General features: G+C 36.1%; 3 protein-coding genes across 3 annotated transcripts; 1 reads left to right on the top strand and 2 right to left on the bottom strand.

The window, feature by feature from the left end:
* Positions 1 to 214: 214 nt before the first annotated feature.
* On the bottom strand, positions 215 to 5,042 carry folr (folate receptor). Its single transcript, XM_038267894.1, has 5 exons — positions 4,847 to 5,042; positions 3,497 to 3,627; positions 3,213 to 3,401; positions 690 to 825; positions 215 to 548 (listed from the first exon to the last, which is right to left on the bottom strand). Exons 2-5 carry the CDS (start codon positions 3,623 to 3,625, stop codon positions 274 to 276), a joined length of 729 nt encoding a protein of 242 aa, XP_038123822.1. The 5' UTR covers positions 3,626 to 3,627; positions 4,847 to 5,042; the 3' UTR covers positions 215 to 273.
* An 874-nt stretch (positions 5,043 to 5,916) lies between these two features.
* anapc15 (anaphase promoting complex subunit 15) lies at positions 5,917 to 9,639 on the top strand. The gene is made up of 5 exons (XM_038267882.1): positions 5,917 to 6,016; positions 6,183 to 6,304; positions 6,387 to 6,446; positions 8,589 to 8,729; positions 8,843 to 9,639. Exons 2-5 carry the CDS (start codon positions 6,185 to 6,187, stop codon positions 8,888 to 8,890), a joined length of 369 nt encoding a protein of 122 aa, XP_038123810.1. The 5' UTR covers positions 5,917 to 6,016; positions 6,183 to 6,184; the 3' UTR covers positions 8,891 to 9,639.
* A 1,775-nt stretch (positions 9,640 to 11,414) lies between these two features.
* On the bottom strand, positions 11,415 to 16,564 carry tomt (transmembrane O-methyltransferase). The gene is made up of 5 exons (XM_038267998.1): positions 16,319 to 16,564; positions 13,080 to 13,343; positions 12,795 to 12,991; positions 12,595 to 12,717; positions 11,415 to 12,340 (listed from the first exon to the last, which is right to left on the bottom strand). The coding sequence occupies exons 2-5, from the start codon at positions 13,339 to 13,341 to the stop codon at positions 12,143 to 12,145; spliced, it is 780 nt and encodes a 259-aa protein (XP_038123926.1). The 5' UTR covers positions 13,342 to 13,343; positions 16,319 to 16,564; the 3' UTR covers positions 11,415 to 12,142.
* Positions 16,565 to 16,996: the final 432 nt, after the last annotated feature.

Below are 16,996 nucleotides of genomic sequence, written 5' to 3'. Positions count from 1 at the left end.
TAATTAGGAGACTTAAAAGAGGATCATGTTAAGATGATGAGGTTCTATTATACTTGTTTTAACTGAATGCCTGCAGTATCAAAGTAAACATCTTATTAAGCCTTTTTTCTCTCTCTTATTTTATCAAATTCTGCTTCAAGCCACAACTAAATATTCAAAATTAAGACAAAGTAGAGGGAAAATCAATGATTTACAAAAACATAATTAACACAAATATGTGCTAAAAAACACTTTATTCAGCATTGGGATGAAGGATATTCCATAGGCACAATGCTAGTACATTTGTACAAAGAAATATGTGACAGTCAGGAAGAGCAGCGCTGTCAGAGAAAAACTGTGGTCCCTGTGGGCGGTATTGAGATAATACTCTGCAACCTTAGTGTTGGGGTTTGGTCCGTCGAACCAGAGCTGCATGCAGCGACCAGAGTCTTTGGTAAGGGTGGTGTAAAGGTAGGAGTTAGACCAGATTTGTTCACACATGGATTTGGGTGTTGCATAGACTTCAGTCCATTTCCTGCATTTGCTGCCAGTAGGACACTTGTTAGTGCCTGTAGGAGAAATTAGAAGATTTAAATAAAAGTACCATAGAGGAATTTAAAGGAGTTGCAATTCTATTTATTGTCTGAAACATTTAACCAGCTATGATCAGCCTTCTGTGGTCTATGTTGTCTGCTTCCTGTGTGTCTCACCAGAGGTCCAGTCCCATCCTTTGTGCCAGTTTGTCATGCAGGTGAAATCGTCCTTGCAGTCTTCCCACCACTTTTCACAGTCCTCCTTACAAAGAGGCACATTCAAAATGCGCTCCTTTCGCCAGCTCTGATCCACCTAAACACAACATGCATTTATTTATTTATTTTTATCACTCATCTCTGGCATAAACAGCTGGTCGAATTGTGAGAGATGATTTATTTCTGGGTGAAAATCATCATGCAAACATTTTAATCTGGTTTTAGGGAACAGAGTCAAGTAGTTGTGACAAAGTCAGTTCTTTCAGATCTCAAAGCAGCTTTTCTGGCCATAGCACAAATGGAGCTCTGTGGGAGGATTAATAAAAACTGCTCTACATTGGTTTATGTCCTGCAGAGAGTGATGTTTAATATACTGGAGGGAGTTATCATCTACAGCTTTCCTCACTCCTGGAGTCCCTCAAGGGTCCATGATTGGTCCACTTCCAGATATCCAAATTCATTTCATTAAGGATTCTTAGATCTATTGTTTCCTCTAAAAACGAAAACTGCAGCTGATCCGAAACACTTGTTGAACTGCCGGAATGATTTCAAATAACAACTGGGCCTCAACCTGAATGTAAACTTTCCTGCTGAAGAATTTAACCAATATAATGCTGCTTGGACCATTTGAGTATTCCTTACATAGTTATAACCTTAAATCAGAAAAGCTTCAGAAAAATGTTCTTTTTAGCCATGCATTGTCTTTCAACAAACAGATGCAATGATGTGAATAAGTATTTTCTTCCCTTTCAGATCACCAAACAATAAAACCAGCCCAGAGGGTTTTAGAACTAATTTTCACCTGAAATGAATCAAGAATTAGCAGCTTAACGTTAACTTTTGGTGCCTGTGTGAAAGTGTAGCACATAAAAGATTTATTCTATATATATATATATTTTTTTTTTATATATTAACTGATTCATTAAATATAATTACATCTGTTACCTCTTGTTTCTATGATAAACACATTGCTGTCCTAATTAAAGGTATAGTTAAAGGTGTATCTTCTTTCGGCTTCCAGGGGATCATCTTATCCATTGGTTGTCCCACATGCCAGTCTTTCTGATGTGCTGACCTAATGCTAATATTTGTGCTCTTGCTGTGCATTTGCACTTCTAATATTTATGTATTAAGTTAGCTTCAGTATCAGCCATTTCACTCAACTATTATCTGTATGTACCATGAAAATGGTTGAGCAGCAAGAAGCAAACTGTTTTTCTATTTACTTCTCCCCCACAAAACACAAAAACTATTTCTGAAAAGAGCAATTCTGTTTTATTCATCTTCCTTGTTAGTATAATGATGTGGGAAAACATAATTTAGATATTTTTGTTGTAATGTTCCACTACAAATAGAAAAACTAAATAATAAAATCAGTTTGGACATTTCACTTGAAGGAAACTCTTGTTCCACAGGTGGTGAATTACGTCCACATAGCCATGGCCCCCCCTAGCCCCCCGTAGCTACACCCCTGCCTTCAGGCATCATAGGTTTATGAAAGAAAAGTTAGCTTTTTCTGATTTTGTTGCATTATGAGCAGCTCTTTCTTTCCTGCATGTTCAAATGGAAAATACTGAGAGCAGTTTCTGAATATGAACAACATTTTTAAAGTTATCTCACTCTTCTTTTGCAGATTTAAATCTAGTTTTTTTTTTCTGTCTGCTTTTGATCCTTTTCCTGCAACTTAGCGATAGACCATTATTATCTACTACAACTGTCTGCTGTCAGGTTTACCTGCACACGCACCTTCATAGACCTTTTTTTTCCTAATTTTTGTTTGTTAATTTAGTGGTACTTTTGTCTTTATTTTATTTTACTCACTCCGTTTCTTATTAAGTAATTTATAAAGGCAGGTTCGGCCTGCAGTGCTTTAGGTGTTCTAAGCTACCTGATGAATTGTCATTGTGCTCTTGGAATTTTTTTGTGGGTTGGTGTCTCTGGGAAATGTTGACTGTAGTTTTGTGTTTTCTTGATTTGTGGATTATGGCTCTCACTGTGTTTTACTGAAGTTTGAAAGCTTTAAAATGGTATTATACAACTTTCCAGACTGATAGATTTTTTTTTTTTTATTAATTACAAGTTTGTTTTACCATAAATCTCTTACTAAGATCAAGGCATTTTTCAAAAATTTACACTTTTAAAAAGTTATTCACACCTTTATTGCTTTTATTTTTATTTAGAACAGCTTACCGTGAAGTTTGATTATTATGATTTTACATTTTTGTTCCTTTTTGTTGAATATTTGCATATTTCTAGATATTTTTTTATGTATACCAGACATTTTATATTGTATATAAAAATCTTTATAAATATATGTATGCGTTTTAATATTGTCTAATTAGCTGTGAAACATATAAAGTATTTCAGATTATTTTGAAACTACCGGATGATTGAAATTAACTTTAGTTTGGTTGAATACTTTTACTGCCATCTAGTGTTACTTTCCCACAGACACACAAAGGCAAAAACTTCGACAATACACACAGGTTGTATCCAAGGTCCCAGATGAGGCGAGCACTCATAGAAACAAGTGTCCTGGATGAAATGTTGCTTGCATTTGTGACTCATTGCACCGCAGTGGTTCCAATTGAAATTGTACAGGTAGGAGTTGTCTTCATGGGCTTCTTCACTGGTGTTTGCAGTGCAGCATGCATTATCACGCCAGGGAGCACACTGCAAAGGGGAAGTTACATCATGATCATAGTTCACTTTAGAAATCTAGCCCTCCTAAGAACTTAGAGACAGTAAAAAACGGTTTGTGTTATAACCTGAGAGTACAGTGCTCCCTCAGGGCCAGGCGCCACTTTATGATGCTTTGCATCCATACACATGTTTAGTTTATCCAGAGACAGGACACCACTAGAGAGGGCTACAAGAGAGGCCAGGAACAGCAGCATGGCTGGAGAGAACAGGAAACAAAAAGGTTTTTATCATATGGCCATGAAAGCATGAAAACAACAGCCGTACCTTTCAAAGTTCCACAGTAATCTAAAGGCATGTCTACCAATTCACCTTATAAACTGTTATGACTTACCAATGTTGGAATCTATTAATTACTTTGTAATAACATAACAATTCTTCCATTAGCTTGATTGAAAACACTCAGTCCAGGGTGTTTTTTCTATGTCTTGGTCAGATAAGAGAAGAAGCTATTAAGCCTTATTTTTTTTTAGCTTTGTTTTCAAGTTTTATGACCAACATGTTGATTTTGTTCTGTGGTTGGCTCAGTTATATTTCCCTCCTATTTTAAACCATGAAGCCATTTTGTGCTACCATTAACTCTTTACCTCTCTTTACAAACTACTTCTGGACCATTGCTTTGCATTTTGTATGTTTGCTCTGTTGTTTCAAATCCCTCATTAGTTGTATCAGATGGCTGCTGTTGCCACATACATTCTTGATAAGTTAATGATTCAAAGCTGACCTCATATGTTCATTAAGAGGGAATGAATCCTGCAAAGTTGGTGATTTTACACAACCAGCTATTTTCCTTAGTTAGATATGTTTACTAGTATTAGTTGCAAACCAACCTTGACAGCATTATTTTATACTTGAGATCAAATTAGACAATATGTAAATGACTTTTTCTGTACGGTTGGGTCAAATTGACTTGATTTCTGCTAAATCTGATGCCTTTTGTACAGTGCCTTTAATACTTGTTGTATAAATAACAACATTTTATTATTTGTAAAACAGATGCACACCATACCCACAAAAAAACTATAAAATACATTGATGCTAGTTGTTGTAATATGAGCAAACAACAATAACAAATCAGAGGATATAAATACTTTTCTTGTTTGGAACGCAATGTTCTTCACATCTCATGCCTTTATGAGTAAAACACACACAAAAACAAAATAATCTATCAAGGTTGCAAAATGTATAAAACATGTAAGAGCATATAAAAATATTGCTACAAAGCAAGAATTTTGATTTAAAAATATATGCTAAATTTCTGCAGCAGAACAGATCAATTCAACCCTTTATAGGTGTGTCCAGAGAATGAAATCAAAACTTTTACTTTAAGCCAACTAGATCATACTTTGTCTCCTTGCTTAAAGAATGTCCACTTTAACACTTACTATGAAATGCAATAAAGGAAAAAAATATTTTACCTTTTCAGATTCTGCAAAGCTTCTATCTGGACAAAGTTATCCGTTAAATGTCACCACCAGTTAAACTCTGGCACGGTTCTTTAGACAAAACAGGAAATGCCAAACACACATCTATCCTTAAACGTGTGTAAGGCTCCCTGGGAGAGAAGTGTGACCAAGCACAAGGTTGCCCCTAATATGAGGAAAATATGGAACTCTCCTTAGCTATTAAGTAATATTTTTTACAAAGTCCAAAGTCTGGGTCACTGGTTGTTGAATATACCAAGAACGGATGATCATCTGAGCTTTTATGACATAGTCTACTGCAGTAGATAATTTGACCAATCTCAAGGTTGTTCTCCCTCCCTCTTTGATCCAAGTGCTTGATGAAAAAGCTTGAATATATAGAAGTTGTGAGTCATTAGAGGAAAAGAGAGGCAGTTAAGATGTTTATGCTGCATCTATCTGAGTGGCATTATGATATGACTGGGATGAAACATTAACATCACAATGTAGGTTTATCAATCTGTGAAGACACTAAATGATTTCTTACATTCTCATCTATGTTAGAAATTGTAGTAATAACGGATAATGCACCATGCAAAAGGAACAAAAAATGCAGAAATAATATAATTTTAGAACATTTAAATTTTTCTACTTCTAAAATGCAAGCTATCGATTTTTTTCTTTCTATGCTTATTAAAAGTAAGTAGAATTTTAAGCCTTTTTTTATTTGCATACATGTTGTTCATGTAACTAGTGAAGCAATATGTTTATCCTCCTTTATAAAATGTGGCTGTGTTCTTTATTCCATTTTGAAACAAATATACCAATATACATGGCCAAATGGGTTATAAATGTGTATTTTAGCCTTTTATGTATTTGTCAAATCAAGACAGAAAACAAAGGGAGTTTAGAACACAAAAAAAAATCAAAAAATTGCTTTTGACATTTTTAAGACGTTTAAATAATTTTAAACGTTTTAAAACAATTAGAAAAATACATAAAAGGCTAAAATACACATTTATAGCACATTATTTCCTTCGCGGATTTAATTCTCGAATGGGAACGAAAATTTTACTGAGGGAGACTTTAAAGATGAACACCATTTACTTCCGGTTTCCGTTGTTTTTGAATTATTTTGAAGGAACAGAGAGAAACGGAAAGATACAGAGTTAAAGGCACGAAAAGGTAATGATGAATGAATTTCTGGATACCCTGGTAGTTTTACAGAGACTCTTTAAAGAGAAAGAACCTTTCCAATCATTCATTGATGACTTGTTGCTCCTGTATGTTTCCGAGTTAAAGCTCAAACTTAAAGTGTCACGGACTTATATTGGTGTTTATTCTCTAACAGACATGTCGACGCTGTTTCCGTCGCTGCTCCCACGGATCACCGAGTCCCTGTGGTTCAACCTGGACCGGCCTTGTGTGGATGAGACGGAGCTGCATCAGCAGGAGCAGCAGCATCAAAACTGGGTAAACATCCAGTTTCTGCTCCCTGTCTTCCTCTCTTCTCCTATATATCACTGATTTAACACATCCTCTCTGCTTGCCTCAGTTACAGAGCATCGCGCAGAAAGACAACAACTTAATGCCCATCGGGAAACCCATCTTTGAGGTAACAGGAGACGTTAGATTGTTCTTGTTTTATGTTTCCTTGTGTCAGATATGGATTTGTCACTCTTTCATACTTTACAGCCATGTATTTAGCTGAGACTTTCTGCCGCAGAACAACTCAGTAGTGAAAAGTACATGAATTTGACATTGCTTTACACTAAAAAGTAGAATCCCTTGTCCTTGAACCTGGTTCTTCAGATAATCCTTAATTAAATCCAGTGCAACCATTTGTCTTTAGAAATATCTGATTGATTTATAGCAGGAGTCTCAACGTTTTCTAGGCCAAGGACCCCCAAACTGATTATATATTAGTGTATGAAATAGTGTTACATCAAACTAGTCCTATAGTCACTCTATCACAGATGGAGTAATGTAACGAAAGTAATTTCTCCCTGGGATTATTAAAAGTATTTCTGATTCTGATTCCTGGTTGATGGAACAGGTTGAAACAGCTTGAAAGAGCTCCTGTGTGTCGCTGAATGTGAGCATTGATGACTGAAAGACATCTTCTGCCTCCATCTAACTGTTTACTACAGTGTGTTGAATTCATGTTAATGTGTATTTATAGACAATTCAATTAGTGGAAAAAATTGCAACGGGGAATATTAAAAAAAAGTCTAATCAACCAAAACTTTCTCAACCCACATGGAGTACCTCTGTGGACCCCCAAGGGGACCACCTGTTGAAGACCTCTGCTTTATAGGATTAACTTACAGTTTAAGCGTAGTCTATTTCTAGGGCATCCAACAACTACAGACATATAAATAAGGCTACGTACTCCATTGTGGGAGAAAAAAAATGGTTTAATTGTCAGAGATGCACTGATCAAGTGTTTTCAGATCTATTAAGATACCGATACCTGGGCTGAGTGTACAGGCCGATATCCAATACTGATCTGATTCAAATGTTCAATGAATGAACCATATCAGTGCCATGTGCGTAAGGGATTTAGCTTTGACATAAACTATGTTAAAAAAAATGTAACAAATTAATACAGATATAAATGTAATTTATATTATTTATTAACAAAGAATCCGTAAAGGGAAAGAAATAATGCTTCCACATGAAATGTGCTGGATTGGATTTCTGATATCTAATTATGATATCCGATCTGGCTTATTAGTCAATATCCACGCCGATATCCAATCCAGGTATCGGATCAGAGCATCCCTATTCATTGTGCTTTCATTTGATGGCAGTTATTCATTAGCAGTTTGGATGGTATTGAAGGACAAGAACCAACTGGGTTGAGAATTTGAAACTGGGACAGGACTATGGCATCCATATATGGGTGCTTGGTATTCTGCTGAATCACATAATAAAAACAAAAAATCTACATTTTCTTATAGAAAAATATCTTAATGTTTAAAAATATTACAGATAGTTGTTAAGGCCACTGTGTAAAAATGAAAAAAGAAAAGGCTCAACTGCACGCCTAAAAGGACCACCATACAGCCCCATTTGTAATTTGCAAGGTGGGCCCTAACACAGGTAAAACATATGGACTGTAGTTATGCTGTTTGAAATGTTTAAATCACTGCAGTGAGCCTAATTAGAAGTCCAAATTGAATCCAGTCACCCTCCAATTGTGTTTAACAAGCCTGATCTCTCTTTATTCCTCACTTGAAAGAACTGTGTGGTTCTAAACAAAGAATAATAATATAACATCAGTTATTACCATTTGGAACAAATAAACTCTGTTCTCAAAAGATGCAACGCACAAAAACCTAAAGTTAGTAGCTAGAAAATGTACACACAACAGCATGACACCAATATATTCTACTAATTAAACAACATTCTTAACTATCAACAATACTTACTTTAATTTCCACGTAGATGAAGCAAATCAGAGAACAGCGACTGATGACAACAACAATGGGTGTAGGTAATTAAAGGACAACCCTGGTAGATAACATTTCTTAACGGCTGCGCTACATTACGGACTAAAGCAGCCAATTAATCGATTTGCAAAATAATCGCTAGTTGCAGCCCTATCTGCCTCCATGCTGGACAAGTACACTGAAAGTACAGCCAGGCCTATGGTGGAATATAAAACAATGCATTGTCACATTTTTTCAGATCTCTTTTAAAAAGGGTATAAATAGTCTTGCAGTTCACTCTGGTTTTCTTTTAATGGATTCAGACAGGTTATGAAGAGGAGGAGGAAGAGGATGACGAGGACGAGGAAGACAGTGAGGAAGACTCAGAAGATGAAGAAGACATGCAGGACATGGACGAGATGAATGACTACAATGAGTCGCCTGATGATGGGGAAATCAATGAGGTGTGTTTATTTACATCTCTCTCATTTGCATTTCTTAGGACTCTAGTTTTAGTTAAAAGACTTTCTGATAAAAATAAAAATCGATAGAATCAATTGTTGTTTCTGTCATTCAGGTGGACATGGAAGGAGCAGAACAAGACCAGGACCAGTGGATGATTTAGGAAGATCTTTAACTAAACTGGTGTCTGGATTTCTACCCCTACCAACAATGTGACTAATTCCTAACCACTCTGTGACTCAGATATGTTTTAATATTTGTGTAAAAGCTACTTCAAGTGGTATCTGAGCTGATTCTTAAGCTTCGATCCATCCGCCTTAAAAAGCTGTAGGCATGGTTGGACATTTCTGTGAATTTTGCTGCATGAAACATTGAAATATAAACATGGGAGAGTCGTGTGAAGATACTGCTGCATTGGTCCGGATTTCTTAACCAACAGATCCTGCCAAATCCGCTCCAAACCTGTCTGGTACTCTAACATTGACCTGGGAGCTGTCTGGCACACACTGTACCCAGCAGTCTGTCATTTGAACTTTGACCTGTCATATCTTAAGTCATGTGTGAAGGAGAGGTTTAAAGCGGGTGATTGAGCTAACATTGCTTCAGTCAGCAAAATAATTTGTTACCTGTGAAAACAAAACATCTTAAAAAGAGCCGTTTTCTGTTTTATGACCTGGCTACTGAGTCATTGAAACTCCTTCTGCAGGAGATTTATAAACCCTTATAAAAAATGTTTATGTTTTTAGAGAATTTTGCCTATCAGTTCCCTTGTCTTTATGGTGCGCAGCTGAGAACAAATGCTTTGATTTATGTTACAGGTTTGGACAGTTTTTAAGAAATAATTTTGTTAATATATCTTTTATTGTTTTTTTATTTTATTTCTCATAAATAAAACAACCATGTTTTATTGGAGCTGACCTGCTGTTTAATGTGAGAAATGAAATTAAAATGTAAAATTTTGAATGAGGAAAGTATCAATTCGGTTTAATAGACAAAAATTGTTAGTATTTTTCCTGTTGAACATGAACCATGTTAGCCCAATGAGGAACAATTTTGTTTGACAGAAGCTTTTATTTTGGAAAATTGTTTATGAAGTTTATTCAGGGTGTACTCAACATTATTCAAAGAATAAATGCTAAGGAAGTGATGCTGGTTAAATGAAATGAAATGAAACATAAAAACCTGGATGACTCTTCACTTCCTGTTTCTAAATCCAGACAAAACAGAAGTTATAGTCTTTGGACCAGAGACTTTGAAAACAAGCTGATTAGTCAGTCACTCACTATATTTGGATAGGATATAATTGATCTGAGATAATAAAGTAAAAAATCTTGGTGTTACTTTAGATCAGGACCTGTAATTTAAATCCCATATCAAAGAGGTTTCTAGAATTTCCTTCTTTCATCAGCGGAATATTGCAAAAATTAGAAATATCCTGTCCAGGGGTGATGCTGAGAAATTAGTCCATGCATTTGTTACTTCAAGACTATCAGGAAGTCCACAAACTGTAGCTAAAAGCTTTCAGCTGAGTTCCAGAATTTCTAAAAGTAGAATGGGAGGCAGATCTTTTAGTTATCAGGCTCCTCTCCTGTGGAACCAACTACAGGTTTCAGTTTGTGAGGAAAATACAGCCAGAATTTAACTAAATGTGGAAACTGTGTCTGGACTTTTTGAAGGTCACCCTTTATGCTACATAACAATAATAATTAGGCTCCCAGAGCTTATGTGAATTTTGCATAATATAGAGCCTTTAAGGTTGGCAAAGGGGTCAAACAAAGGGGATAATATCCCCCATTCTTTTTAATTTTTATCTGGACAGCAGTCAGCAAGCCTGCAATAGGCTACTGGATACACAGCTGGCAATCTTGTTTTAAACCATTTGATGTATGCAGATGACCTAGTGTTTTTTAGTCAGAGCATTGCAGGGCTGCAAGTGTTGCTTCATATCTGTTAGGTTGGGGTGTAGAGCTTTACCTTAACTACAAATCAGCAAAAAGTCTGGTAATGATATAAAGAACTAAGCAGCATAAAAGTACCAAATTTCAACATTCTTATCTGTCAGGTACAGTGTAAATGAAATAAACCCAATAAAATACATCAGGCATATATTTACAGAGGATTTATCTGATGATAATGACAATTCATTATATGCGCTGGCAAACACACTTGCATGCAAGTTTGGATCCTGTGCAGACAAAGCGAAAACATGTTAGTGAAATCAATCTGTAATCCTCTGTACACAGCTAATTAGTCAAACTAAAAAAAGGAAGCTTGCAAAGCCTGCAGGTCGTCCATTTTTTTCTATAATCATCTTGCTGCTGTTAACACCTGATTTTCCCCATTGTGGGACAATAAAGGGATCTATTCTATTCTATTCTATTCTATGGTCTACTATGATTTTTTAGTTTTCTCAGGAGGCCCAGATGGACCTGTGCCAGTGAGATGCTTGTCTCAGTAGAACTAGATCTTATCGGTGGATTTAACAAGTCTGTGAATCATTTTATCATGTCCCTGGTGAATATCAGTTGTAGTTCCATTCATTACCAATCCAGGATGGGGAGGCACCAGTGCAGCTGTTTTTAAACCTTTTAGATAGTTTGTTTTATTATTGTCTGTTGTAAGCCTGTTCCTTTATATATTCATGACCTGGAGTCCATAATAAAATTTGAATTGAATTGAAGCCGATGTAAACATGTAAGTAACATTTATTCTTTTTCCTTTTGATCCGTCTTTTCAAAATAACATCAATGCATACGTTATGTCAAACAACCGTAACAGTTTACAATAATATTAAAAAAAAAACACGAATAATAGATAGAAATCTAATTTCCTGATTCCTGAAAATGATCAATATTTACTCTCTTTTTATCTATATCACGGAAAGGATTCGTATAGGGAGTATTTGGGTGGATACAGAAAGGTTCTAACATTCTTGAGGCAAAGTCAACACAACATCACACCTTTAATACAAACAATCTGCATCAAAACAGAATACTTATTTATCCTAAGTATTCATAAATACCTTAAAGCATTTCAAATATTTTTACTATTATTTCTAAACACAAACTTTACATCTTGTGGGTATCCTATTGGGATTCCTAATTGATAAACACAAAGTTGGGTAAATCTACTAATATATCTGATTTTATTTAGCAGTGCTAAAATAAATTGTAATTGCAAAATTCACTTCAAAAATGTAAACTCTTTTAATCACTTTTTTTTTTCACTTGGCAGTTGAGTATCACTTTAAGTTTACGTATCATACAAAATCCCAATAAATACAGTGGTTGGGAAGTTTCAAAAAATAACAAAAAGTTAAAGGTATGGGAACATTGGAAGACACTTTACTTAGATGGTAGTAGGATTTTATGGAAATTCTCATTTGTAACCTATATCTAAACAGTAGAAGTGTATTTTATTTGATTCCCTGGTAGATCAACTCAGCCATCCCATCCTTGATGCCCTTGCTGTACTCTAGTGTTGCCCGGTGGATCTTCCATTCGTATAAACCGCACTTCCGGAGATATCGGAGAAACTTTGGAGCCCCAGGGAACAGCACATTGTCAGCCACAATCATAGACCCTTTTCCCAGCAGACCATAGCTCTCCAGTAACTGGAACAAGGAGACAAGGTATGGGAGTTATAGAAATTATGTATTTCACTCAAATTAATAAGTTATCACTTATGGTTGTAAACTGTCATGTTTGAATGAAAAAGGTCTGACATAGAATGTAATTTTATGCAGCAATAACAGTAATAACCGGCTCCCATATTCTAATTAGATGCATGTTTAAGCTGAAATATTTGCCCTGGTGGTTGCAAATTGAATTCATATGTGAAATGCTTTTTTTTAATTTTATGCACAACCTGCAGGTCGGGCAGGTAGCATTTCTTCCAGTGGTCCATGAAGACAAAATCCAGCCTCTCCAACTGGTAGTCAGACCGCAGTCGAGGGATTACCTCATCAGATGGATTCACAATGAGCTCCACCTGCAGAAGTGACAAATTAAATAAAGTTTGGATGAGGTGATGATTCAGAAGGTGGTAATATTTTCTTGCCCTCTCACCGTGTCGTCATCAAATCCTGCCAAACGGATTATTTTCTCAGCAATGGCTGCATTCCCTTGATCCATCTCAATGCTGTAGAGCCGGGCCCCCAGAGGCAGAGCCCGGGCGATTCTCACTGTGCTGTAACCACAATGAGCTCCCAGTTCCAACACGGTCAAAGGGCTTTGCTCCATCAGCAGCCGGTCAAGGATTTTTCCTTCAGAGAACAGGCATACAATTTTTGCAGCAACAGTTCAGACTGTTTATTTTTTTTCTTGCATTTTACTGAGATACAGGTTCTCTACCTTTTTTAGGCCCGATGTTACTGATGTACTCCACCTTGCTGCACCAGCTATCAAAAGCATCGAGGATGCTGTCTGGGTCCCCAGGGGTCGCATGAGTTAGGACGTACTGGAACGCACGTTCCTCTCTGCTCAAACCAGTTACACAGTCCTTCCAGATCCTAACCAGGACTGCTCGATAGAACAGCACAAAATAGAAGCGGTACCTGATTATCAGTGTCAGCAGAAGGGGGATGAAGGCAAAAGCAATGGCAGGAGACACCATCCCTGAATAGAAATAAACCCACAAATATAGACAATTTGTCAGAATTGTAATGCATTCTCATTTAGTTATCACAGTGGTTTTATTTATGATGATGGTTAGTAAAAACCCTATTAAATCAGATTCAAAGTAAAAAGGTTTCAACTGAGGTTATATTATAAAAGGCTGCTATAAGACAATATACTGTAACTGTAATTTAGAATAAATAGACAAGAACATTTAAATACTTTTGCAGAAAGAGACAAACTTTTTAAAACATCTTCTTAAAAAGCTTTAGGGTTATTTTATTAAATGCTGGGTAAGTTGGGGAGGTTTAACCGAACTCTGGGTCAAAATTGGCAACCAAATCATTAAGGGAGTAGCTGTCAGGATTTGGTTGTGGTTTGTTGACCCAAATGCAGAGGCGGGGAGGCAGAGGTGATTTTCTTGTGGGTTTAATGAAAGGTTAACTGAACACAGAGGCAAGAAATCCAAACATCCAAACAAAGTCAAAACAAACCAGAAACCATGGAGACATCAGGGGAGATACTATCACGAGGAGGAAGGATCAGAGAGACGGAATTGGAGGAAGTTAGACGAGGAACCAGCACTGAAGAACTGAACAGAGAGAGTATTTAACGGAGACTGAAACAAAGAGAGGACTAATGAGCAGATCGGGAGCAGGTGTGAACAGAGCAGAATCAGGAAAGGAGCTAGGGAAAAAGGAGAACACAAGAGGGCAGCAGAGGGCAACAAACAAAAACCTGAAGACTGAAAATAACCAGAAAACACAACAAAATAATAATCAGACCACTAAGACTAGAAAATAAGGAGCAAAGTAAAACTGAATACTCAAAAGAAAACATAACAGAACCAGAACTGTGACCGTAACTGAGAAATAAACAGAGAACACAACAAAATGAGAATTAAACCACTAAAAATAGAAAACAAGGAGCAAAGTAAAACTGAATACTCAAAAGAAAAACATAACAGAACCAGAACTCTGCCAGTAGCAGAAGGTAAAAAAATACAGCAATGATATTCCTTTAATTGCAAAGATGGGTACTGAGTTTTCAGTGTAAAGGTTAATGCTCTGTAATAGACGTCAATAAACTTTTCCTATAGGAAAATAATAGCAATGACAAGAATATGAAATAATGTTGTATGATGTTGTTGATACCTACAGGCTGTGTTACAGACTAGTTTATATTTGAGTAGCCCTTTGTTCAATTGCTTAGCAGCTAGCAAAAGCCAGCACTAGCTTTGTGTAACATTCAAACTTTGACAAGAGGAAATTCGACAAAAACAATCATGTAGATTAGAGGAATATTTCTAATGTCCTAGACTTGAATCCTTGTCACAGCCTTTCTTTGTTGAATTTACACCTTCTCCTTATTATTTTAGGGTGGTTTAGTTTCCATCCACAGGCCAAAGCTATGTATGTTTGACTTAGACAACTTTTATTGTCATTTTGTATACACAGTGTTTACAAAATGAAATTTCATTTAGCACAGCTTTTCAGACAGTAAATGAACATTTCCTTTCCATGAAGTGCAGCAGTGATCAAATGTAAACTGTGTGGAAGAAAAAAAATGGTGCAAAAAAAATGCATTGATATGAAAGTTCAGAGCATTAATATATATGGTGCAAATATGCAGTATTTTTGGTTTGATGTTATCAGCGGGATGCAGACTCTGACATGATTCGGTTTTTTTTAGTTCAGCAGTTCAACAGTTAAAGCAATAGTTTAACAATTGCTCCTAAGAATTCCTGCATTGAAGGAGATCATTTTAGCCACTTTAAATGTTATAAAACCAACACTATGACTGGTATTGATAATAAACTATCAATGATATAATAAAGCTGTAAACCATCTATTCATAAGATCTTGATTTCTGACCCCCAACCCCACCCAAACATAAAAGCCATTAAGAAAAAAATATATAGAAAATCTGTAAGAAACTTTTAAGAAAAAGGTTTTAAAAAAATCTACATTGCATACAAATTTTTAATTTCAGTAACAGGATAAGGCAAAATCCAATTAAGAAGCTACAAAATGGAAAGAGAGAGTAAACCTCATGAAGAGAGGAATTCAAACAATGGAGCTACTTGCTGTTTGGTCACCAACCATATATCACCCTATATGTAAAAACAGACCAGGACACGCTGGAGGGGACATACTGGGCTTCCCCCATAGAAACTGGAGGAGGTGTTTCTTCTAGACTGTTGCCTCTCAACACACTCCCAGATATGCAGATATGGTAAATGGTAGTAATAACCCAGCAGAAGTATTTTCAATCTTCTTTGCAGTAGTCTCACTTTTTGAACTTGTTTGTAGTGTCTCAAATATGAGATCAGTCTGTGTTTGAAACGCTTTCCCTCTACATCACTTTGGCTTCTGTCAGTGAGCCCCAGGGCAGCTGTGGCTACAATGTAGCTTGCCACCATCAGGGTGTGAGTGTGTGTGTGAATGAATATAGTGTAAAGCGCTTTGGTCAAGTCTCCTAACTTGAATAAAGGCGCTATATAAGTACATGCCATTTACCATTTACCATTTATTTAAGTTGTAGATAAAACATTTTTACTTTTTTAAATTTTACTGTACTTTACAGTTTACTTTTACAATTTTAAAGGTGTAAAAAGACAATCGTATAAAGACTGAACAACTGGACCAGTAGCTCCTTGTTTAATTTAGGAATTCAAGTCAATTCATTGTATTTTTATTGAGATCTGGAAGAACTAAAGTCAGAGAGGAAAGTTTTAGATGTTAAAATAAGAGGCATGAGCCCAATGTACAGTGGTTTCTCTGTAACTCCTAAAGCAATGGATGGTTCAGCCTCTGTCAGCTATCCAATGATAATTACACACCAATGAGTTACCGTCACATTAATCCATCTGGTTCTTTTAATCAATACAAGAATAAAGTGCAGCATAATTTCTAAGCAACATCTCTGTTGTCACAGATAGGAACAAAGCGTGTAAAAAAACAACAAAACCTCACCTGTTTTCCAATGAAGTATGAAACTCAGCAGAACAGGAGAGTAAAGAAGCCAAGTGAGACTAGAGCATGGGAGGAGCGTACCCGCCGCCGAGAACCCTGGAGACTCTGTTACATGAATAATTCATGCATCACATGAACGAAAAAAACACCTATACTGTAATTAAACACAGATATTTTAGTGATTACATTGATATAAAGTTAAAACATAAGTTTCTGTTTGCTTTATCATGCCGCCTATAAGATGCTCTTCTGTCAATATGGAAAACAGAGCAAACAGTGGCTGAAGGAGCAGACAGTGATACTGATGGAGGCTGCATGAAACCGATACCTCAAGTAAGCATCAGCAGGTGTGTTTCTATGGAGTCCGATTTCTGTCTACTTTTCACTGAGTCATGGTGGAAAGATCAAGAAAGAGACGGCCGTATGCACCACTATAACACCAAATGTGATATAATAATGTCTTTATTTAAATAAAGCAGGAAACATTTCCAGCACGGGATACATAAAGGATGAAAAAAGATAACTGAATCAAGCTTAAAATTTCCTATTAATTCAGACATGGTTGTTTTCATTTTAAATATATTTTAACTAAGAAAACTCTGAAAAAGGAAACAGTAAAGCAGCAAAATAAGACAACTTCATAGCAAATTGTGTCACATACAACATTTCTTTCATGCA

This window comes from Cyprinodon tularosa, unplaced genomic scaffold (genome assembly GCF_016077235.1).
Source record: "Cyprinodon tularosa strain WSP-4 unplaced genomic scaffold, ASM1607723v1 ctg69, whole genome shotgun sequence".
Taxonomy (NCBI): domain Eukaryota; kingdom Metazoa; phylum Chordata; class Actinopteri; order Cyprinodontiformes; family Cyprinodontidae; genus Cyprinodon; species Cyprinodon tularosa.
The sequence above is the reverse complement of the archived record's forward strand: the minus strand, read 5'-3'. Positions and strand labels throughout refer to the sequence as shown.